Source organism: Natrix helvetica (genome assembly GCF_964273705.1).
Source record: "Natrix helvetica genome assembly, chromosome: 13".
NCBI classification, from domain to species: Eukaryota; Metazoa; Chordata; class Lepidosauria; order Squamata; family Natricidae; genus Natrix; species Natrix helvetica.
The window spans coordinates 14,596,346-14,621,650 of NC_138557.1; the positions used below are offsets into that span (position 1 = coordinate 14,596,346).

The 25,305-nt window shown below is 44.5% G+C and overlaps 1 protein-coding gene across 2 annotated transcripts; it reads right to left on the minus strand.

The window, feature by feature from the left end:
- Positions 1 to 24,703, minus strand: LOC309398807 (lipase maturation factor 1-like). 2 transcript variants are annotated; one of them, XM_081966026.1, is made up of 3 exons: positions 24,540 to 24,703; positions 11,601 to 11,910; positions 1 to 734 (listed from the first exon to the last, which is right to left on the minus strand). In XM_081966026.1, the coding sequence occupies exons 1-3, from the start codon at positions 24,694 to 24,696 to the stop codon at positions 686 to 688; spliced, it is 516 nt and encodes a 171-aa protein (XP_081822152.1). In that variant the 5' UTR covers positions 24,697 to 24,703; the 3' UTR covers positions 1 to 685. The 2 variants fall into 2 exon arrangements, with proteins under 2 accessions (XP_081822152.1, XP_081822153.1); XM_081966027.1 differs by lacking the exon at positions 1 to 734 and adding an exon at positions 751 to 886.
- Between the last annotated feature and the right edge of the window lie 602 nt (positions 24,704 to 25,305).

Genomic DNA, 25,305 nt, shown 5'->3' on the forward strand with positions numbered 1-25,305 from the left:
CTCCATAATCCTCATTTACAATTTATATAAAATCTCATATTATCAATCTAATATATATGTATACATTATTATCATTATTAATTTTTTGTTTGACTATACCTATTATTCGTTTTATATGAGATATTCTAAATTTTGCATTAATTTAGATTATAACAATTCATTACGTCCTCCTAAATCCATCCAATAATAGTACGCCTTTATGTTATATTCTGTGTCATTCCATTGTCCTTGTACTGTAAAATTCTCAGCCATATTTCATTTCCATATTTTTTTATCTAACCATTGGTAAAATAAACCCCATATCTTATAAAATTGTTCATCCTCTTGTTCTCTGATTTCAAATGTCAATTTACTCATTTCAGCACATTCCATTATTTTATGAATAACTTCCTCCCGCGTTGGTATTTTCTCATTTTTCCAGTTTTTAGCGAATACAATTCTAGCCCCTGTTAACACATTTACAATCAAATATTTCAGTTCTCTACTATATGTTTCTGGTAAAACCCCCAATAAAAATATCTCTGGTTTAAAGTCAATATGTTTTTCTATCATTTTTTTTCAACCATGTGCGGGAACCATTTTCTAAGGATGATGCGAAGGTGCTATTTTTTTTCATTGAAAAATCCTCTCTCCAGCTGGCTGCAACCTATACTTAAGTTTTTTCTCTAAATCCCACCGGGGCACTTCAGACCGAAGAATTTTCCCGGAGGCCTCCTGGTTCATCAACAGGCCAGCTGTTATTGCAAAGAGGGAGACACGGGCCTTGAGAAATCGGCTACCCATGAAGAAAAGTGGAGAAATCACCCAGCCCAATTTCTCTGCAACCTGCAGTCATGGGGGACCTCAAAAGGCCAGAGGTCGATTCCAGATGCTCTGCTTTGAATTCCTTTGATGGCAGAAGAGAAAGAGGGTACAGCCGTGTGAAGTACAGACAGTCCTCCACTTACAACAGTTCGTTTAGTGACAGTTCGAACTTACAACGGCAGTGAAAAGTGTTACTAATTTAACCACTGCAGTGATTCACTTAACAAATAGCAGTAGCAATAGCGCTTAGACAAATATACCGCTTCACAGTGCTTTTACAGCCCTCTCTAAGCAGTTTACAGAGTCAGCCTATTTGCCCTCAACAATCTGGGTCCTCATTTTACCCACCTCGGAAGGACGGAAGGCTGAGTCAACCTTGAGCCTGATGAGATTTCAACTGCCAAATTGCAGGCTGTTGGCAGGCAGCAGTAGCCCTGAAATACTGCACTCTAACTTTATAACTTTAACTTTTATTTAATTTATAAACCGCGCCCTCTCCCAGAAGGGACTTGGGGCGGTGTACAGTCATATTAAAACACAATATAAATACATACAGATATAGATAAATATAGATGGAGGAGGTAACATATAAACTGTACAATAATAATTAAAATTAAAATTAGAGATACATTAAAAACAGCCCCTAAAAAACTACCCCAGAATAAAATGTATGCCAGGAGGTTAAAAATGGGACTATAAATGGGCCAGGCCAGCTAATTGGAACAGGTGGGTCTTGAGTTTCTGTCGGAAGGAGCAGAGGTCGGTGGTGGTTCTGATATCGGGGGGGAGGTCATTCCAGAGGGTTGGGCCCATCACAGAGAAGGCTCTACTCCTGGGCGCCGCCCGTTGGCATTGCTTAGTGGACGGCACCCGGAGGAGTCCCTCCCTGTGGGAACGGATTGGTCGCAGGGATGTATGAGGTAAGATGCGATCCCGCAGGTAACTAGGTCGCCACCTCAATGTGGCAAGTAAAGTCGTAAAATGGGGCATCACTCACTGAAATGTCTCACGTAGCAATATAAATTTTGGGCATAAGTCGAGGACTAGCTGCCATTGCTTAGCTTATTATCCTTATCATAGGGAACTCTATCACCAAGTTTCCTTAGAGCGGTTGTATCTCAACCTTAGCAACTTTAAGATGTGTGGACTTCAGCTCCCAGGATTCCCCAACCGGCCATTCCCCAGAATCCCCCATGCTGACTGGAGAATTCTGGGAGCTGTAGTCCACACATCTTAAACTTGCCAAAAGTGGAGAAACTCTGGCTTAAGAGTTTCATCATCGTCAGGATGACAACCAGATAAAAAGAGCGCTGTTCTATCATATATGGTGGACCTGTCCGGAAACTCAAAAATATTGGATGAAAATTTGGAAATGGATACAACAAATTACAGAGGAACAAACAGAATACAAACCGGAGCTCTTTCTGCTGGGAATAACCAAGGGGAAATATAGAAAGACAATTAAATACATACTAAGACATCTGTTGACTACAGCTAGAATAACATTTGCCCAATGCTAGAAACAAAGTAATATTCCCCCAGATGAATTAGTGATTTAGAAAATTTTAGACTGTGCAGAAATAGACAAGTTAACATTAAGATTAAAGGACAGAGAAGAGGCTGAATACTATGAAATTTGGGGTAACTGGTATAAACGGTTGCGTAACAGGAATAAAGTTAATTCAGCCGAGAAATGTATAGAATTGTAGAGGAATGTATATAAGTGATATAAAATTGATATATACAGGAATGATGACATAACAATGTTAATGTGATGATTGTAAGATGTTATAGAGGTGGGGGGGAAATCTGCTTTAAAAGAAAAGAGCGCTAAACACGAGGAACCAAACGTTCATATTTTGAAGTTGGGACGTCTCGGGTCTTCTGTAGCCTGATGATTTCTTTCCCCTCAGCGTCTGATCTTTCAAGCCGGGGATGATAATTACTCCCTCCTGACATCAGCTATCACTAAGATGTAATTTCGGGAACCAAAAATATGCTTCTGATTAGCCTCGTTAGCGCTGCTTGCCTGGCAACTGGGTCACGTGGTACGAATCTGGGTTTCATTAATATGTCCTATCAGCTGCACACACACGGCCGTCTTTGAAACGGATACCCCCTGGCCCTCCAGCCCCCCCACCCCCACCCCATATCAAAAAGAGGTGCCAAAATCTGCTTCCTCTACAGGAAGGATGGACCACACCACCACCCCCTCCCCGGGATCCTTTAACTCTGGGTTTCAGTTTCTAGAAATCTTTTTTCTTTTTCCCACTAGGAAGGAGGAGAAGGAGTGGAGAATGCAACTCAGTGCTTTCTGATAAACAAAGGCAAGCTTGAAAGTTTATTGCCGAAGAAGCAAGCAAATGTAATTTTAAGAAAGGAGCATTATGCTGTTTGTTTGTAATGCAAAGTTGGTTTTTTGGAAATAGCAAGCATGATGCAAAATGCCTCTTTAAAACAAAAAGCAAGATCTTCTATCTAAGATCACCAAATTGGCAAATTATCTGCTGCCATCAAATAATATGGTTTCTTTCATCTGTTTTTTTTTATTGTCACCATAATCAACAAGAAAAACAAACAGTCCTACCTTATCGTCTCTGACAGGGTTAAACAAATCTTCCCTAGATGAGTTTGGTTACAACTTTCAAAAAAATCAGAGTAGCTATTAATCTGGCCTCAGGTAAAAGCTTATTATATCAACCTGGATCCACTATCTATATCTATATATCTATCTCTATCTTTATCTCTATCTCTCTATCTATAATGACTTACTCTCTGGAAACAAATACTGTGGAGGTAAGACACCCCTAACACCCCTCGGGATGTGTGTTCTGTTAAGATGCAGCCTGTTGTGCCTTCAAATGGCTTCTACTGTACTGCTGTAAAATGACTTCTACTGTACAGCACAGTGGAGTTGCCATGGTAATGGTTTCACAGTACTCCACAAGGGGGTGCCCTCTGGTAATGGGGAAAATCCAGCATTAGAAACTACGTTTGGTCCAGGCATTTCCCCCCTATAAATAAGTACCCGGCCAACGGTGAGTTATCAGCTAGTCAAAAAATAATTATGGATGCCCAATGTCTCCAGATGAAGGTCCACTGAAAACCTAATCTTGAGAAGAACAAACAAGATAGGTTGTTCCAATTTTGAGATGGCACTGCTGGCGATACCAGGAAACCAGGTATGATTTTGGTTGGCCTGCTGTGATCCCATGGAAGGAATCTAATGCCTTAAAAACTTTTTCATCTGTGCAAAGGACCTGTTATCCCGAAAAAAGGCCTAGGCAGCTTATGTTAATATTTAGCTTAACAGTTAAAAACTTCCTACTTTTTTGAATCACCCCGCAACAAAAGAACTGCACCATAAAAACACAATGCAGCAGGAGTCAAGCTATTTAAACACTGAAGGGCACAGATTAAAACAGAAGATTTCATTGAAAGTGCACACTTACTGATAAGGAATTTACTGCAATTTACCATCTTCTGGGAGTTATTAATGAGGAAGTGAGACAGGTGCCTTTGGCTGGGAGTTTCTGAACTCAAAAACAAATATCAGTTTTGGAAGAAGAACAATAGTTACGATCCTATGGATTACCCTTTTGAAAGGGTTGATCTGGGTATTCTTCAGTCAGAAATATTTTTAAAGATAAACAATGTTCAGCACGTATATTTTAAAAAATATGTTATTTCCATCCTTACCCACAAATTGTACAGGCAGTCCTTATTTAGCAATTACAATTGGTTTAGTAAGTCCACACCTAGAGTACTACATCCAGTTTTGGTCACCACATTATAAAAAAGATGTTGAGAATCAAGAAAGAGTTCAGAGAAGAGCAACCAGGATGATGAGGGGACTGGAGGCTAAAACATACGATGAACGGTTGCAGGAACTGGGCATGGCAAGTCTAGTGAAGAGAAGGACCAGGGGAGACAGGAGAGCAGTCTTCCAATACTTGAGGGGTTCATTGCTCATTTTTACACCCCCCCCACCCCCCAGGAGCACTCTACAAGCCCCCTAAAGGCTATGCATGCCCTTTTTTTGACAAAAAACGGGCCCATTTTTGCAAACAACGGGCCGTTTTTGGGAGGTCTGCAGAATGCAAAAGCTTTTTTTTTTTTAATTTGCCTCTTCAAAATCTTGGTGCATCTTATACTCCGAAAAATATGGTAAGTAGATTCTATATGATTCCATTTTGCCTCATTATACAATACAATACAATACAATACAATACAATACAATACAATAGCAGAGTTAGAAGGGACCTTGGAGGTCTTCTAGTCCAACCCCCTGCCTAGGCAGGAAACCCTATACCGTTTCAGACAAACGATTTTTATGATTTTTCACACGGCGTCAGAAAAGCTAGGAATTTCGATAATCCTTGGTGCGTGTTCAATTCACATCCTTGGGAAACCAGATAATAAATTTTACAGCCTGAAGTTCTACTGGTTCACTCCTGTAGTGCTAAACCTCACCTCACACCCTCTCTTTCTTAAAAGATCTTAAAACAAATCCCTTTCTCCCTCAACATGTCTTCTGAGACATATTTGTGGTGCTCCAACTCCTTTAACATACTCAGTCCATTTGCTCAAGGGAGCAGCTTGAGTCTTTGTAACACGGTTTGGGTAACACCAGGTAGTTGTGGTAGATGGGCTCTACAGGCAGAGTACCTGGGGACACTTAGGGCCCACAAGATGGACAAAAGATGTTACTCTAGAGAAGGTGTTTTGGGGAAATTAGAAGTGTTTTCCTTCTGGGGGTCAAAGCAATGGGGAATTTTCATATATATTGTAGGCTAGACCATGAAGCCTAGCCTACAATATATATGAAATATATACCACTCTAATGGCAGAAAGTGAAGAGGAACTAAAGAACCTCTTGATGCGGGTGAAGAAGGAGATTGCAAAAGTTGGCTTGCAACTCAACATTAAGAAAACTAAAATCATGGCAGCCTCTCAATTCCTGGCAAATAGATGGGGAAGAAATGGATGTAGTGACAGATTTTACTTTCCTGGGCTCCAACATCACCGCAGATGGGGACTGCAGCCAAGAAATGAAAAGACGCTTGCTCCTGGGGAGGAAAGCTATGGCAAAGCTAGACAGCATATGAAAAAGGAGAGACATCACCCTACCAACAAAAGTGTGTATAGTCAAGGCTATGGTTTTCCCAGTTGCAATGGATGGCTGTGAAGGTTGGACCATAAGGAAGGCTGAGCACCAAAGAACGGAGGTGCTGGTGGTGGAGAAGACTCCTGCGAGTCCCTTGGACTGCAAGGCCACCCAACCGGTCAGTCCTAGAGGATATCAACCTTGACTGCTCTTTAGAAGGCCAGATCCTGAAGAGGAAATTCCAATACTTTGGCCACCTAATGAGACTCCCTGGAGAAAAGCCTCATGCTGGGAAAGATAGAGGGCAAAAGAAGAAAGGGACGGCAGAGAAAGAGGTGGCTGGATGGAGTTGGTGTGTGCTTAAATGGACTCCAGAGGAAGGTAGAGGACAGGAAGGCCTGGAGGAACGTTGTCCAGGGTGTCACGAGTCAGAGACAACTTCACAACTAACAACAACAAGACAATGAAGAAGGAAATATAAAGACATGTAAACAGTTGCAGGCTCTAATCTAAGAGATGGGCCTTAAAAGGAAACAAATCCAACCGCAGCAGAAGTGTCTTTTCTGGTCTTTTGGACCAGGAGAAAAAAAAGAAAGGATTGAAAAATAAAAACCAGGACAACCTCCTCTCGCCAGTTGGAGGGAAGTTGAAAAGAACTTGCCGTGAAATCCACAGCACTTGGTGTCTGAAACCTCCTAGCAAAAAAACAAACAGATGGATGCTTTAAAAATTAAAATAAGGGACTTAAAAAGAATAAATTGCTCCTCGTTGGCAGAAATGAAAGGGGGAAGCTCCATTTATCTACCTTTGAACTGGCTTCCCATGACTAACTTCACGCTGCCCATCCAGCAAACGGAAGGTTTTGATTGCAACAAAGAAGATGCAGCACAGGCTAGAAAACAAAAGACGCGAGATGTCCATCCAGGTGCAGGGATTTGGGTGCCAAGGAAAACCTCTCCAGCTGTTTCTGCCTGTGTGAGAGCCCACCCCTCTCGCTTTCCGGTCAGCACATCAGTAGCAAACCGGGATTCCTCCTCTGAGACGGACACGGGGTCAATTCACGGGAAGAGGGAAGCTCAAACTGGGCGGGCAAGGTGAAGATCCGCTGTGGCTCTTCTGGTGTGGAGCAGAGAAAGTTCATTCCATTTCTCCAACCCATCCAGAGCCACAGAAGATCTGGCTCTCCCCAGGCTTGGCTCTCTCTCCATGAGCAGAGTGGGTGGCAGAGCTGAGCCAAAGGGAGGGGAAGTTTGGAGATAGATAGATAGATAGATAGATAGATAGATAGATAGATAGATAGATAGATAGATAGATAGATAGATAGATAGATAGATAGATAGATAGATAGATAGATAGATAGATCTCTCTCGCTCTCTCTCATTTCTCTCTCTCTCTCCCTTTCTCTCTCTGTGTCTCTCTCTCATCTCTCATTCTCTCTCTCCTTTTCTCTCCCCCCTTTCTTTCTCTCCCCCTTTCTCTCTCCCTTTCTCTCTCTCTTTCTCTCTCTCTTTCTCTGTCTCTCTCATCTCTCCCTCCCTCTTTTTCTCTCCCCCTTTTCTCTCTCCCTTTCTTTCTTTCTTTCTCTGTCTCTCTCTCATCTCTCTCCCCCTCTCTTTCTCTCTCTTATCCCTCTCTCTCCCAACTTTTCTCCCTTTCTTTCTTTCTTCTTTCTTTCTTTCTTTCTTTCTTTCTTTCTCTCTCTCTCTCTCTCTCTTTCTCCCTTTCTCTTTCTCCCATCTTCTCTCCCTTTCTTTCTCTTTTTCTCTCTTTCTGTCTCTCTCATCTCTCCCTCTCTCTCTCTATCTCTTTCTCCCTTTCTCTCTCTCCCACCTTCTCTCCCTTTCTTTCTCTTTTTCTCTCTTTCTGTCTCTCTCTCTCTCTCTCTCTCTCTCATCTCTCCCTCTCTCTCTCCCTTTCTTTCTCTCTCTCCCTCTCTCTTTCTCTGTCTCTCTCTGTCTCTCTCTCTCTCTGTCTCTGTCTCTCTCTCTCTCTCTCTCTCTCTCTCTCTGAATGTTCCAGCATAACTCTGGAACACCTCCTGGAGAAAAATACTGTAGAGGTAGGACACCCCTAACACCCCTCGGTGTGTGTGTTCTGTTAAGATGAAGCTGTTGTACCTTTAAATGGCTTCTACTGTACTGCCGTAAAATGGCTTCTACTAGTGGAGTTGCCATGTACTCCACAAGGGGGCTCCCTCTGGTAAGGGGGAAAATCCAACATTAGAAAATACATTTGGTCCGGACATTTTCCCCCTATATATAAATACCCAGGAAACGCTGGGTTATTGGCTAGTCCAAGATAAGCCTGCAAAGGATTGGCTAGAGGATCTGAGGAACAAGCCAGCATAGCTGGCTGGAGAATTCTGGGAGTTGAAGGCCACAGGTTTTAAAGTTGCCAAGTTTGAAGACCTCTGATCTAAGTGGAGAGATTGCAGAGGAAGGGATGACAAGAGAGTAAATTATGCTGGCTGGAGAATTCTGGGAGTTGAAGTTTCCAAGTCTTAAAGTTGCCAAGTTTGGAGACCTCTGTTCTAGAGTCACTGAGGTACTTGGGGCTTCAAAACAAGTCCTGGGAAAGGACTTATTTCATGTTTTATTTCATGTGGCCAGCAAGGGTCAAGCTTCACTCCAGAGTCTTTACTTTCTTAAATTGCAGTTTCAAGAATCAACACACAATTGGCTCAAGAGGTTTCTCCAGAAAGCCCTTCAAAAGAAAATAAACACGCTGGGAATTTCCAGCTCCTGTGCAAGATAAAAGTAAAAGTATTTCCCCTACCCACCCACAAGTCCAACTTCCATTGGAAAGGAGTTTACAATCAGAAGGGGGTGGGGGAAGAAGCTGTACTAACTATAGCCCCAAAACGTAATTTGCATCCTCCACAACCATCTCTCTAAGCAACTGTCATCGCAGTGTAAACACAACAATAATGACATGGTCTTGACCCCTTGCTGGGAATTTAAATCTAAAAAATAAAACACCAAATATAACCACAAGCGAACAATCGCAGGAACAGGATCCTTTCACACAGCTCTTTCCCATATTGTGCTATCACTAAAATGAAGATAAATGGGAGAGTGGGGTAAAGCAGAAATTTCTCTTCCTTGTCTTATCACCAACCTTGATCAAACTGCCATTAACTCTTGATCATTAGAGCTACCAGTTGCCATAATTTACCTGGTCTAACACCGACTCCGTCCACTTTGTGCAAACAGAACGGGGAGCGGTTACCCCAAGTAACCTTAGCCTAACAATCCAGTCTCAAATATCCAAAGCAATTTCTTAAAAAACCCACAGTTCTAGAGTGAACCACGTGCCTGAAAGGAGCTGCTTTTCAGAAGATATCTTGCAAGAAAGACGGTTGCAAGGGACGCACTCAACTTGGACCTCCGTTTGGGAGAGCAAAGGTGCAGAGTGGTCAGCCAAGGGAGCATAACATTCTCTGGCCATAAGCTGCTTGGGGCCAGGACCTGCACAAAAGAGCTTGATGCTCCTTTCAGTTCTATGGAAGATGTGACTCAGGGCATTTCACTTCCCCATCCAGGAGCAGCCAAAACTCCTATGCGTTCACATGTATAAACTGGTTTTTGCAATATAGAAGGGCGTTTTCTTGATTTCCTACAGTACAAACATCCTCATTTTTATAGGAAGCCCCATCTGAGAAACGCAGCACAATCCTCTGACTTTCCAAGCTGTACTTTGGAAATCCTCAAATATTGCATGACGTCACAACTTTGAATTAGTTTGCAGGTTGCTAAAATCTTTCCGCTGAAAACCACCCACTGCCACCTTGCCCATTGTGGCCCACCAGTGGCCACTGGAGCTGGCAGTAGATTCGGACAGTGAGGAAATTGGGGAGCAATATGGGCCAGTCCTGGAATCTGGGGAAGGCTGTGATGAGGGCTCTGTCGGAGGCAGAGAGGGGGCCAGGGCCATCTGACAGTTATCAGCTGCCTTTAGAGTCAGACATCTGAGGCAGAGGAACAGCTGGAGCTTGTTCCCAGTGTGCGCATGTGCAGAGTTGCCAAACGAAGGGAGCAGCTAAAGAACAGGGGTCAACTTGTGAGTAAGGCCACAGGTGGACGATGAATGACCCCTCCCAGAGGAAGTAAAAGAAGAGTGAAAGGGGAGTGGAGTTTGCAGGAGACTATTAGTTCACTTAATTGGTTCGTGACTCCTTGCCAAGTTTTACAGATATCAGCCTGCCAGCTCTCCAAGCCAGATAAGGCCAGCTGGCTGAGGAATTCTGGGAATTGAAGTCCACAAGTCTTAAAGTTGCCTTGGTTGGGGACCTCTGTTCAAGAGCATTGCCCTCTCCCCATTAAGTAGCTTCCAGTTTTGAGAAATTATTGGACAATCTCTCCTTCCCCTGGTGGGGGGGAGGGTCATTTAAATGCCCTACCCATATTCTCTGCTCACAGATTTGGGCAAAGGGAGTCTGGGCAGCCACTATAACAGCCTGATGGACTTTGTGTTTCTTCTTCTGGCTTATGGTGAAAGGAAGAAGAGGTCCAAGTAGATAATTTCAAAGGCCTTTATACTTAGGTTCAGATGCAGACAGCTGCTTTGCAGCCTATCAACTTCCTATTTGATAGGACAATAAAAACAAGGACAAATAGGCTGAAAAACAGCTTCTATCCCAGAGCAGTAACTATATTGAATTCTACGGTATAATATGCAATATTAATGCAATATCAGGGGTTTTCAATTCAATTGTATGGCATGTGAAGGATGTATGATGTACACTGTAGATGGCATTTGATTTCATTGTACAAGGTGCAATGACAATAAAGTAAACTAAATATTATTTTCCTTTTCAATTGGGTCTGATTCCCAAAGACTGCCTGGAGAAGTCCCTACAGTTTCCTTGGCAAGATTTTTCAGAAGTGGCTTGCCATTGCCACTTTTTCTAGAGCTGAGAGAAAGTGACTGGCCCAAGACTAGGGTGAAATCCTCCTGGTTTGGACCAGTTCGGCTGAACCAATAGGGACGATTGCCCCTGGTTCTGTGAACCAGTAGTAAGAAAAAGCTTCTGACAATTGCATGGCTCAGCTGTGAGCTGCGCGATCGTTGGACCCACTTTATTTCACTTTTTAAAGCATTTTTTACTACCCACTCGCCCAAACCGGTAGTAATAAAAATGCTTTAAAAAGTGAAAAAAAGTTGGCCACGCCCACCCAGTCACATGACACCCCCCTCCCATCAAGCCACGCCCACAGAACCAGTGGGAGAAAAAATTAGATTTTACCACTGGCCCAAGATCCCCCAACTGGCTTCCTGTCCAATCTTTTATTTCTACCCTGGTGCTTTAACCATTACACTAAACTGGCTCTCCCACTTAAATTCAAACTAAGTCTAAAACAATTAAAGGTAAGAAGGGAAATCGGCAGGTATCACATCAGAGAAATTTGCCAATTCTCCAAGATCTGTGGTGACACAATGGTTTGAATGCAGCATTGCAGTCCGAGTCTGCCCACAGTCTGGAGTTCGATCCTGACCGGCTCAAGGTTGACTCAGCCTTCCATCCTTCCAAGGTTAGTAAAATGACAATCCAGATTATTGGGGGCAATATGCTGATTCTATAAATCCCTTGGAGAGAGCTGTAAAGCACTAAGTAAGGGGAAGTATAAAAGTCTATTAAGGCAGGTATAGGAGTCTATTCTTCAGCAGAAAAGTAGGAACGTAGACTTACCAGATCTGCCCCACGTTAATTAAGGAGAGGTAGATAATCCACACAGCAGTCATGAGAATCATGTTGGCACATCCAGTGACCAGGACAAAAGCCGAGATGGCCAAGCCAATGAGAGCGAAGGCATCAAGGATGCTGTCCATGCTGGACCAATCCAAGAGCCAGATCAGAGTTGGGGCATAGCTTAATGTCTCCATGTTCATCCTGCCCTTGAAATGGCGCTTCACGTTCTCCAAGAAGAGTTTGCATGGCAGAAGCCCTCGGTCTCCGATAAGGGCTTTGTTTTGATGGTAGGCAACCAGAAAGGCAACAGCTGGAAGGAACAACAACAATAGTGAGGAGGAATCCCAAAAATTAACAAGCTACACTTGAGCAGTATAACCTCTGTAGGAATTGAATAACATAGAATAACAGAGTCGGAAGGGACCTTGTAGGTCATCCAACTCCATGCACAAGCAGGAGATCTACAAGGTCCCTTCTACATGCACTAGAAAGCCTCCTGTGATGGAGTACCTACAACTTCTGGAGGCAAGTTGTTCCACTGATTAATTGTTCTCACTGTCAGGACATTTCTCCTTAGTTCCAGGTTGCTTCTCTCCTTGGTTAGTTTCCAACCACTGTTTCTTGTCCTGCCTTCAGGTGCTTCGGAAAATAAATTGATCCCCTCCTCTTTATGGCAGCCCCTCAAATACTGGAATATTGCTAACCCTAACCCTTTGAGTCCCTTCATCTTCATCAACATGAGCCAGCGGGGGTGTGGCAGCAGCCAAAAAAGCTAATGCAATCCTTGGTGATATAAACACAGGCATAGAATCAAAACCAGGTGAAAAATTAGCAGCACTTTATCAAACCTTAGGAAGACCACACCTGGGATACAGTGTCCAATTTTGATTGCAAAAAAGATGTTGAGACTTAACTGGTGGTAAAAGAAGCAAGGACCACCTATTAGTACCACTTTATAAAGCCTTGGTAAGGCCACACCCGGCATACTGCCGTTTGCCTCCACTGCATTACAAAAAAGATGTTGAGACTTTGGAAAAAGTGCAGAGAAGAGCAACTAAGACGATTAAAGGCCTGGAGGATAAAACATATGAAGAACGGTTGCTGGATTTGGGTTTGGCTAGTCTAGAGAAAAGAAGGGCTAAGGGGGACATGAGAGCAGGGGGACATGAGGGCTAAGGGGGACATGAGGGGCTGCCACAAAGAGGACGGGATCAATTTATTTTCCAAAGCACCAGAAGGCAAAACAAGAAACAATGGATGGAAATTAATCAAAGAGAGAAGCAATCTGGAATTTATGAGAAACTTCCTAACAGTGAGGACAATCAACCAATGGAAGGGCTTGCTTTCAAACCTTGTGGGTGCTTCAGCACTGGAAGTTTTTAAAGAAGAGACTGGTTAGCCACTTGTCTGATATGGGGTAGGGTTTCCTGCTGGAGCAGGGGGCTGGACTAGAAGACCTCCAAGGTCCTTCCAGCTCTATTCTGATTCAGATTCAATTAAATGCAAAGAATGCACCGTATAAACCATGCTGCTAAAACTAAGGTTAGAGGTTATCACCACATCCACAGCATAGGACTACTTCCTTCCATTGAGGACCTATATACTGCATGAGCCAGAAAGAGAGCTGTGAAAATATCTACAGACCTCTCATATGCTGGACATAAAACTGTTTCAACTTCGTCCATCAAGACAACACTAATATTGTGGCCCGCCAGTGAGCGTTGGCAGTAGATTTTCAATAACCAGTGAGGAGGTTAGGGAGGGACCTGGGCCCGTCCTGGAGTCTGGAGGAGGCTCTGATGAGGGCTCTGTGTCAGAGGCAGAGAGGGGGCCAGGGCCGTCTGACAGTTATCAGCTGATTTCAGAATCAGACATCAGTGAGGCAGAAGAACAGCTGGAGCCTGTTCCCAGTGTGAGCATGCACAGAATTGCCAGATGAAGGGAACAGCTAAAGAACAGGGTCAACTTGGAAGTAAGGCCACAGGTGGATGGTGAATGGCCCCTCCCAGAGGAAATAAAAGAGGAGCAAAAGGGGAGTGGAGTTGGCAGGGGACAATTAGTTCATTCCTGCATTCTTGCAAAGTATTGCTACGTCTGAAAGATATCGGCCTGGCCCCTCTCCAAGCCTGATAAAGGTCGGTAATTGTGAACTATCTTGAAAGACTGTTGGAGAGGAAAAACTTTGCTGGAGAGGAGTTCACTCACTGTAAATTAAATAAAAGGGGTTTATTTAAGGACTCAGCTTTGTGCCTCTGGGGAAACCTAGGTGAGAACAACTATAAGATATTGCATGCCAAAACAACTAGACACAAAGAGTTTTTCCCCCATGCCACCAAACTGCTAAAAAACTAATTCCTAACAACACTGTTTTAGGATACCTAAACATGTAGGATGCCACCAAAAATCTCCCATTTTGAGAATCAACTGAAGCCAATCATCTCCAACAGAAAATCAATAGAAATTTACTTAAGAGACAAGAGCAAAGCAAATGCCTCCTATTGTTGGATGGAGATTGTACATTGTGATCTCCAAAAGTGCTGAGAGATCAAGAAGGACCAACCAAGTCATGCTTTCTTTGCTGATCCCCAACAAAGATCAAGTCAACTTTGCACCCAGTATGAAATTAATCAAGATGATGTACGGCTTAAGGGGCAAGGATGCAGATTTCATCCCTTGGTAAATGGTAATTTTTGAACCCATATTCAGCTTTGCAATCTTGCCTTTACCTTTAAATTATCTTGACTGAAAATGGGAAATGCAGGAACCTCTTCCCAGCAGGTAACTTTTTGGGGTTTTCTGAAATCTTCAGTTCTCTATTTCATTTATCGTTACAACATAGTACTTACTGAAATTGTTTGGATTATCAGATAAAATGACACTTTATTTAACCATGGTTATTGAAAAAAATCATAACTGTTAAGAGTTCACAGAATATGTGAAGTCAAATCTAAATCAGGGCTCAGCATAATGTGTAACCCAACCCCACAACCAAGGCACTGGTCTTACCTTTAAATCTAATTATAGTTTGGGCCCCATCTACTTGAGAAAACTAAGATCATGGAATCCAGCCCTCTGAATTCCTGGCAAATAGATGGGGAAGAAATGGATGTAGTGACAGATTTTATTTTCCTGGGCCCAAGATCACCACAGATGGGGACTGCAGCCAAGAAATTAAAAGACGGTTGCTCCTGGGGTGGAAAGTTATGGCAAATCTAGACAACATCCTAAAAAGCAGAGACATCACTCTGCCAAGAAAAGTACAAGGCTCTGGTTTTCCCAGTTGCAATGGATGGCTGTGAAGGTTGGACTATAAGGAAGGCTGAGCACCAAAGAATGGAGGCCTTTGAATTGTGGTGCTGGAGAAGACTCCTGTGAGTCCCTTGGACTGCAAGGCCATCCAACCGGTCAGTCCTAGAGGAGATCAACCCTGACTGCTCTTTGGAAGGCCAGATCCTGATAAATAACAAAGAGCTTGCATGAACTCCACGTTTTTGGCCTCTCAAATATCTCAGGGTGAGGTTTACTGGCACCCCAGGAGGAATCAAATCGTGGTTACTTGCAGGTATTTTAATGGAGGACAACTAAAAACATACCCCCATCAGCAGCCAATAAGCCTTGGAGAAGAAATGAGGCATCTGTATCTCTTCACCTTAGAAACGTCCTCACTTGTCCATGTGGAGCCTCTGGCCATCCCATCAGAAGGTATCCGACTGAACCCAGGACCTTCCTTCATACAATCCCTCAAAATCATCTTGTTTAAAAATAAAAATCCACTTCCTTGGTATGGGAAAGGAGGGTCATGTCTTCCACAACCTAATTAACTTTGATTAACATGGCAATTTGCTAAGGAGTTTTTCTTGCAAGCGGCAATCAAAACTTACCTCAAAATTGCTGCCCTCCCCATCTAAACTGCTCATCGGCTGCAAAAAATGTCTAAATTAGACCCCAGGCTTAAGTGCAAACATAAACAAGAAAAGAGAAAATTAGGGGAAAATACACATTGCCAAAATGGGTCAGGGGGAAAAAAAAAGTGCACGCTGTATTTACATTCAGGTTACACACACACAAAAAACCTTCAAGGAGGACACGTTAAGCCACAAGAGAGTCTTTACTTCAAGACCAATGCTGACCCCAAGTCCTTCTTCCAAAATAACAAGTAGTAACCTCGGGAATAAATGAAATATTGAGATAGAAAAGGTGGAAGGTGTATCATGTGCCTCTTAGCAAGATCTAATCGAATACACAAGGTCTAAGACAGAGGGTCCCAATCTATTTTTGGGCCATGCCCCACTTAAGCATCTTTAAAATCCTGATGCCCTCCCTGTGACATATAATTCTTACTTTACTCAAAAAGTGAACTCTACTCAGGCGGAGGAAGCCTAAAAGGTCATTAACTCGGTTTAAAGAAGGTTCAAATTGCCCCCATTAAAAAATGCATAGTTAGAATAGATTAGCGAAGGTAAGGGAATAAGAAATTATACTAAATTATATTTGGGTTTGCGGAAATACCATCCCAAGGAAACATAAACTGAGATTTGAAAGAGACACCTCCACAATAGAAAAAGAAAGGAAGAGATGAGGAGAGAGTGAAAGGAAAACCGGAGAAAGAAGAAAGATGTAAGGAGAGGAGGGTGGAAGGGAGAGAAAGAGAAGGAGAGAGGGTAGGAAGGGGAAGAGTAGGAGTAGGAGAAAGGTAAGGGAAGAAGGAAGAGGAAGGAGAGGAGAAAGGGAGAAAGTAGAGAAGGAAGGAGGGAGAAAAGAAAGGGAAAATAAGGTGGTGTTACAACAGGTGGAAGGGATGGTAAATAAAGGAACCCAAACTGTATATTATAACCTATTAAATGGAATAACAAATGTGTAAGAATGACAAATGTAAAGAAGAATAACAATTACCGTATTTTTTTGTATAAGACGCACCAGAGTATAAGATGCACCCAGGTTTTGAAGAGGCAATTTTTTTTAAGTAGGTAGGTAGACAGAGGGAGAGGGAGAGAAAAAGAGAGAAATACAGTAGGGAGGGAGGGAGGGAGAGAGAGAGTAGGTAGGTAGGTAGGTAGGTAGGTAGGTAGGTAGGTAGGTAGGTAGGTAGATAGGGAGGTAGGCAGGTAGGCAGGTAGGCAGGTAGATAAAGGGATAGAGAGAGAGAGAAATAGAGAGAGAGAGAGAAATACATTAGATAGGTAGGGGGAGAGAGAGTAGATAGGTAGGTTGGTTGGTAGGTAGAGGGAGGGAGGGAGAGAGAGAGAGAAAGAGAGAGAGAAATACAGTAGAAAGGTAGGGGAAGAGAGAGAGTAGGCAGGTAGGAGAGAGAGAGAGAGTAGGCAGGTAGGAGAGAGAAATACAGTAGGTAGGGAGAGAGAGAGAGAGAGTAGGTAGGTAGATAGATGTTTCCAAGTGTATTTATCCATGTGCTGGAGAAGGAAATCGCTGACCTGTAGCACCTACAACTTTGTTTTGGCTGGCACAGCACTTGATCAATCTAATTCTCATCAATCCCTCTAACTAAACAGCTTTCTGAAAGGAAGAAAAAAAGTTTTTGCACTCTACAAACCTCCCCCAAACGGCCCGGTTTTTGCAAAAACGCCCCCCCCCTTTTTTTTTCAAATAAAAGGCATGAATCGCCTTGGGGGGGCTTGCAGAGTGCTCCTGGGTGGTGGGGTGGGGGCAAAAAAGAGCAAAAAACCGGTCTCTTTTTCGCAAAAACGGGCCTTTTTTGTCAAAAGAATTACATGCATAGCCTTATGGAGGCTTATAGAGTGCTGCTGGGAGGGGCAAAAAACGGACCATTTTTTCCTCATTTCTGCTCTCCCCAGCCCCCAGGAGCTCTCTGAAAGCCTCCTAAAGGCTATGCATGGCCATTTTGGTGAAGGGGCAGAGTTTTGGGAGGCAAAAAAATGCTGTATTCGGTGTATAAGACGCACCCAGATTTTCAGCCTCTTTTTAGAGGAAAAAAGGTGCGTCTTATACTCCGAAAAATACGGGTATGTGAATGTATACTTAAAATGATATTTAAAAGAATATAAAATAAAATAAAAATGGGGGGGGGAATCAAATTGGGCCCCAGGTTGGGAACCAGTGATCCAAGAGGATAAAAGTTTCATCCACATTGATCTCGCCTTCCTCCAAATTCAGGGCAGAGAGCCATCATGACAATACTTTTAGTGAGGTAAAAAAATGGCCCAAAGTCCTCTGCTTTTCATTCAAAGGGCACAATTCTTTCTACCAGCCCACGGGTGGAGTTCACGCCTTCAAACAACTGACATGGCCGACCAACTTAAACATTGCAACTCCAAGCATTTGGGGTAGCTGCCAAAGAAAAGAAGCTTAAAAACCCACGTTGCAATCCAAAACATTACTGGGTAACCAGGAACTCATTTTCATTTGACTCTGAAGAGGGGACACCAAATTATCCAGGCCTGAGGAAAAAAGCCAAGTTTTCATAGACCAGGGGTGTCCAAACTTGAGAACTTTAAGACTTGTGGACTTCAACTCCCAGAATCCCCCAGCCAGCATAGCATAGCTGGCTGGGGAATTCTGGGAGTTGAAGTCCACAAGTCTTAAAGTTCCCAAGTTTGGACACCCCTGTCATAGACCTTCAGAAGGCCAACTGGATTGGGGGCCTGCTGCCCTATCTTGAGGAGAGATCATTCCAGAAGGCAGGGGCCACCACAGAGAAGGTCTGCATCCTGGGTCCCATGAGATGGCCTTCTTTCAGGGAAAAGGACCTGAAGGACGTGGGGTGGACTCTCTCTTTGGAGAGAGCTATTCTGAGGAGCACAAAACCTCTCCATGGATTTCCCCTCCTTGCTGATCTTGTCATAACTAAATCCATTAGACACGCACTTTTGGGGGAATGTTATCAACACCAAGTACACTTTCTTCTCTTTGAAATGCCACCAGTTCCCCAAAAAGCACGAGACAGAGTCCTGGTCCCAACAAAACCCCTTTTATTACACAAATGTGAATTCCTCTCCTTCACATTCAGCCAAGGCCTGGCAAATAGTCTTGCAAAGGAATATTTATGAGTCCAGACCTTATCTAGCTTGGAAAGCTGCCATGTCAATATTGTCCAAATGAAGTGCTGTGCAAGGAAAGACTGGGCACAGAGTCTCTGAGATTCACAGACAGATCTTCACACTCCTGAAACAAATCTAACGAATGAATGAACGAATTGTTTCCTGCAAAAGCCCCCTCCCCTTTTGCTCCTCTTTTATTTCCTATGGGAGGAGCCATTCACCTTCTGTGGCTTTACTCCCAAGTCAACCCTGATTTCTGAGTTGTTATTTTCTTGTGGCAGCTCTGCGCATGCGCACACTGGGAACAGGCTCCACTTGTTCCTCTGCCTCACTGCTGTCAAGCTCCATAAGCACTTGATCACTGCAAGGCCTTGGCCCCCTCTCTGCCTCCGACACAGAGCCCTCATCAGAGCCTTCCCCAACCTCCAGGACTGGCCCATGCTCCTCCCCAACCTCCTCACTGTCCGACTCTGCTGCCAGCTTTGCTGGCGGGCCACAATACCACCTTCATCTTCATCATCAGAGTTGGAAGGAACCTTGGGGGTCTTCTACTCCAACCTCCTGCTCGTGAAGGAGACCCTATCACAAAAGAACTCTTCAGTTCTTTCTTTATTTTTTTTGTGAAACTGTCCTCACATTTTGAAACTTCCCTCCTGGTTCCTGTTTCTCTGGGCAGGGAGAATTCAGGAGAAAGAGAGCCATGCTCAGCTCCAAAAAGTGTCTTGCCTGCTTTGCAGCCAGCAAACCTCGCCCCTCTTAAAAATGTCGCAAAGCCTTGACATAGAATGTGCCCTAAGCACTGCAGGGAGTCCTCGACTCACAAGAGTTTGTTCACTGACCATTCAAAGTTACAACAGCCCTGGAAAAAGTGACATGGGCATTTTGCACACGTACGACTGTTGCAACATCCCATGGTCACATGATTAAAAATTCAGGTGCTTGGAAACTGGTTCGTACTTGTGACGGCCCCAGGGACATGTGATCCCCTTTTGCAACCTTCTGACAATGGGGAAAACCGAATTCACTTAACAACTGGGTGGCTCACTCGACAACGTGCAGCGGTTCACTTCACAACCGTGGCAAGGAAAGTCATAAAATGGGGCAAAACTCACTTAACAAATGTCTCACTTGGCCACATGAATTTTGGGCTGAACCCTGTGGTCATAAGTGGAGGACTACCTGAAAATTTCAGGATGCTCCGATTGGCAGGTTTCAACCTGCCCCCACTCTTGTGCTTCCTACCCCAGCTTCAACCTGTCAGGGGAGACGGAGGAAAGGATCACATTCTCCACGCTCCATAAAGATTCAATGACGCGAAATGCAAAACCTTCCTGCCACGCAGTCCTTTCTTCTCTGCTCTTTTTTAAAACATAAGATGGGGGTGGGGGTGGGGGGCAAACCCCTTAACTTGTATTTGAAGATGAAGCCACTGGGAGAAAAGAAACCAAGAGTCACAATGCTTGCCGTGAAAACTAAATCATATTTTAGACACACACACACACACACACACACACACACACACACACAGAGAAATGCCTCCAGGTTCAAACTGACAGCATCCCAAATCTCATCTGAAGAAAAATGTTAATTCAGGCCACTAACCGAAGCTTACTTAAAAGGCAAGAAAGAATATTAGCTTTTCATCAACCGGATAAATCCATGCACGGTTTTCCATCTCTGGGAAAGTTTTGGTATTACACTTGCAGGAAAACTTAGCTGTGAAACCATTACTGGTAGTCCTCAACTTACAAGAGTTTTTTTGATGACCATGACCGTTTTCACACTTATGACTTATTAGGGTATCCCCAAGGCCATGTGAGCAAAATTGAGATGCTTGGCAGCCGACTCATCTTTATGACGGTCGCAGTGTCCTGGGGGAATCATGTGATCAAGTTTGATGTCGTTCTGACAAGCCGAGGCAATGGGGAAGGCAGGTTCACTTAACAACTTGCAGGGATTCACTTAACAACTAATCAACCCATGAAACAGAAGTTGCCTTTGGAAGCTGTGGGGACCTTCATCACTTGAGACTTTCAAGAAGAGATTGGACTGCCAACTTGTCAGAATGGTGTAGGGCAGGGGTGTCCAAACTTGGGAACTTTAAGACTTGTGGACTTCAACTCCCAGAATTCCCCAGCCAGCCATGCTCTTGCTGACCATGCTGGCTGGGGAATTCTGGGAGTTGAAGTCCACAAGTCTTAAAGTTTCCAAGTTTGGACACCCCTGGTGTAGGGTCTCCTGCTTGAGCGGGGGGTTGGACTAGATGACCTACAAGGTCCCTTCCAACTCTGTTAATCTGTTAAATCTGTTAAACCCTGGCAAGAAATGTCATGACTCACTTAACAAATATTTCACATAAATTTAGGGCTCAGTTGAAATCCTAAGTCCAGAATTACCTGCATTTTCTTTGGTGTGCTGCATTAACTGCATTTCCTTCCAGGACTTAACCGTGGACTCTTACAGAGACCATCTCTGAGCGACAGGTAGGAAAAAAATCTGGTGCTTACAACATGCTGCAGTTTTAAGCATTCCTCTAAAAGGCACAGGACCAATAATCAAGTTTCCCATTCTTATCCCATTCTGACCCCAAGAATCCAGCAAGATTTATTTGGTTTATTTTAGAACATTTATATGGCCGCCTATTCACACATGGCAACCCAAGGTGGCTTACATGACTATAAAAACATCACAAACAAATAAATAAATAAATAAATAAATAAACAAAAACATAATAAACAAACAAACAAATATAACAAATATAATAGATATAATAAATAATAAACATAATAAATAATATAATAAACAATATACTAAATATATTAAATATACTAAATATACTAAATATACTAAATATACTAAATATACTAAATATACTAAATATACTAAATATACTAAATATACTAAATATACTAAATATACTAAATATACTAAATATACTAAATATACTAAATATACTAAATATACTAAATATACTAAATATAATAAATATAATAAACATAATAAACATAATAAACATAATAAACATAATAAATATAATAAATATAATAACATAATTAATGGCCCCACCCCCACCCCAGCGACAACACATTACATGAGCCATTTAATAGGCTCCAGGGATTCCCCAGGCCGGCTGGCAGAACCAGGTCTTCAGCGCCTTCCGGAAGAGTGCTTGAGTGGGGGCCATTCTAATCCCTGGGGTGGTGATGTTCCAGAGAGAGGGAGCCACCACGGAGAAGGCCCTTCTTCTGGGTCCCATCAGGTGTATCTCCCTCGGGGATGGGACCCACAGCATTCCCTGCCTCCCCGCTCCGATGGGTCGGGTAGATGTGACCGGCAAGAGACTGTCCCTCAGATCACCTGGTCCCAAGCCATGAAGGGCTTTCAAGGGGACAACCAGCACATTGAATTGCACCCGGGAGCAAATCGGCAGCCAATGCAGCAGCTCCTGCAGGAGAGGTGATGCATATGCACACCGGGGTCTGCACAAAACCATGCGGCCACTGCATTTTGCACCAACTGGAGCTTCCGGATGGCCTTCAAGGGCAGCCCCATGTAGAGCGCATTGTAATAGTCAAGGCAGGAAGTGACTAGCAGTAATGGCTAACCTTTTTCCGAATGGGTGCCAAAAGCGGCAGAAGTGCAGGGGGGGGGGGTCATAAGCAGGCGTGCCCACACCCATAATGCTATGCGTGCAACCCCCGCCCTCCCCACCCCCCACTTTTGGCGCATGATAGAGCCATTTTCCGCCTTCCCCGGGCTCCAGACAATTTCTAGGAGGCCCTCCTGAGGCTTCAGGAGGCTTCCCTGAAACCTCCGGAGGGTGAAAAATGACCCTATGGGCAAACCACTTCTGCTTTGGCCGTAGGGCTATTTTTCACCCTTGGGAGGCTTCAAAGAAGCCTCCTGAATTTCCGGTTAGGCCATAGGAGCATTTCTCACCCTCCGGAGCCTTCAGGGAAGCCTCCTGAAGGCTCCGGAGGGTGAAAAATGGCCCTACAGGCAAACCGGAAGTCTGTTCCTGAACTTCCAGTTTGCGCATTGGGTTGTTTTTCGCCCTCCGGAGGCTTCAGGGAAGCCACCGGAGGGCGAAAAACGGCCTTAAAAGAAGGCCGAAGTCAGCTGGCCAGCATGCACATGCACCCTGGAGCAGACAGGGCAAGGCCTCAGGTGCCCTAACAAATGGGTCCGCGTGCTACCTATGGCACGCATGCCATAGGTTCGCCATCAGGGAACTAAGGCATGAGTGCAGTTGAGAAATCGAGACTGGCCAAAGCAGTTTAAGGTGCTTCCCAGATGGAATGATTACAAAAGTAACTTATTGGGATCAACAGTCACAGGGATTTCCACACCAAAGTGACACAAAATGGGAGAGAAATTGCAACATATTCAGACTCAGAACATAATAAACAACTGCAGTTATCAACTTAGCCTGAAGCACCCTGTTTACAAGTTTTCATGGCTGAAAACAAACCCGGATTTGTTTCGATAATATCCTTATTATTTGCGGAAAACAGCAACAGTCACCACTGCAGAGCCTGTAAGCATGTTTTAACAAGTACCACAAGTCTTAAATCTTTATAAAACTTACACAGTGAAAGTGATCCCACTTAAACAAGTCGAGTCATTTTTTATTCAGATCCACATACAGGCTGTCAACTTAAGAATCACTCATTTAATCACCATTTAAAGTTACACTGAAAAAAGTTCCTTGAACTTAGGACCATCCCAGTGATCCAAACTTAAGTACAAGTAGCAAAAAGGGCCGTAAAACTGGGCATGATTCATTTCACCAGTAACATCCATTCTGGCCCTAATTGTCGTATGTCAAGGACTAGTTGTACTGTACTATGTTTGGTCACAGTTGTGCTCAATTTGCCGTTTTTCACAACTTTGGCAATTCTGGCTGGGGAATTCCAGAAGCTTCTTCAGCTCTGACAGGATAGTGAGGAATGGAAGGATTTATATTCCTTACAGACAGCTGGTTATTTACATTCTTTTAGAGAGTCGTTGAGGCCACTTGGAGATTCATCTGTGACCTCGGAGTCCCCTGAGTTGGTCCTCCTGGTTCCTGTAGTCTGCACTTTTTCCATGTCAACCATAACCTGGATGACTGAGAATCTCTACATTAAGCTATGCAATTTGGGATGAACTCCCTTGGAGTGGTGCGGGAGTAGGAATGGATTTCCAGAGGAAAAACTGCAACTACAGGAACTATTTGCACCACTCAGGTGACCCTCAGGACACAGAAAAGCCTCCAAGTGGTCTCAATGACCCTCTAAAAGGATGCAAATAACCAGCTGTCTGCAAGGGGTATAAATCCTTCCATTCCCCACCAGCCGGTCAGAGCTGAAGAAGCTTCTTGGATGAGAAGCAAAACGACTTCAAAAGAAAAAAAAAACAGAAACTCCAGTTGCCTCCTAAAAAAAAAAAAAAAACTTTGGGACTCCAGTGACAGAGCACCCATAGCTTCTGGCAGCAAGCTGGGCCATTGAGCTGCACCAGGACTCCCCCTAGCCTGGAGGCGGCAGGGGCACTGCAATCCAAAACCCCATAATTCCCAGCCCACATTGTCCCCCAGCTTCAATTTAGGAGAGCCAGAATGGCCAGGCTGAGCCTCAACGTAGGTGGAGTGGAAGGAAGCCACTAAAGGGGAAGGGGGGGGGGCAGTGGGAATAGGCTGCAAGAGGAGGGGCGGCGATACAGAATAACAGACTTGAAAGGGACCTTGTAGGTCATCTAGTCCAACCCCCCGCCCAAGCAGGAGACCCTCCACTATCCGTGACAAATGGCAGTCCAGTCTTTTCTTGAAAGCCTCCAGGGATGAAGCACCCACAACCTCTGAAGGCAAAGGGGGACGGGGGTGAGGGGTGGGCAACCCGGAGGACCCCCCCCCCTCTGCTCGCCCCCCATGCCGGGCACTTACAGTAAATGAAGGCGGTAGCGCGCAGCAGCACCAGCCGCGTCAGCCAGAAGGAGCCGGGGAGCAGGGAAGGCGCCGGAGGGGCGCGGGGCTCCCGAGGGTCGGGGGCGTCTCCCGCCGGACCCCGCCGACGCCGCAGCTCCCCCGCGCTCGCAGCCATGCCTGCCGGGTGGCCAAAGGGCGCATGCGCGCCGAGGGGAAGGCCACGGAGCGCGCGCTCATTGGCGGGGGCGCGCGCCAGCAGGAGCTGTCCGCAGCGTAGAGGGGGAGGAGAGGAGGGGGCGCTTGCCTTGCAGGCACCGTTTTGCCCGGGCTTCCAGGCTGGGTGCACGCGCTTAGCCGGCCTTCCCCACGTCCATGCCTCTTGCAAGACTCGCTTTGCAACGGGCTTGGGGAAGGAGAAGCCAAAGACGGCATCCAGAGGGCGCAGGGGGAGTCCGGGATTGGAGGGGGGGGAGGGGGATAAATGTCACTTCTTGTTTGTATCTTATGATTGACCGTAACTATGTTTGTGATGCATGACCTGTCACTTTGTTGTTGTTGTGTGTGTGTTGTTGTATCACTTGGTTGTTGCATCTGGGAGCTTGGAGACAAATTCCTTGTTGTTAAGCGAATCACTGCGGTGGTTAAGCTAGTAACACAGTCGTTAAGTGAATCTGCTTTCCCCAATGACTCTGCTTGCTCAGAAGGTCACAAAAGGGATCATGTCATGACCCCGGGACACTGCGACTGTCATAAATGTGAGTCAGCTGTCAAGCATCCGAATGTA

Bases quoted from the DNA above. Each gene is read 5' to 3' on its own strand.
- LOC309398807 (XM_081966026.1), bottom strand. From the start codon at position 24,696: ATGGCTGCGAGCGCGGGGGAGCTGCGGCGTCGGCGGGGTCCGGCGGGA. The intron at 11,911-24,539 runs GTAAGTGCCCGG...TGTTCCTTCCAG, and splicing joins CGCTACCGCCTTCATTTACT to CTGTTGCCTTTCTGGTTGCC. The intron at 735-11,600 runs GTAAGTCTACGT...TTGCAATAACAG, and splicing joins ATTAACGTGGGGCAGATCTG to CTGGCCTGTTGATGAACCAG.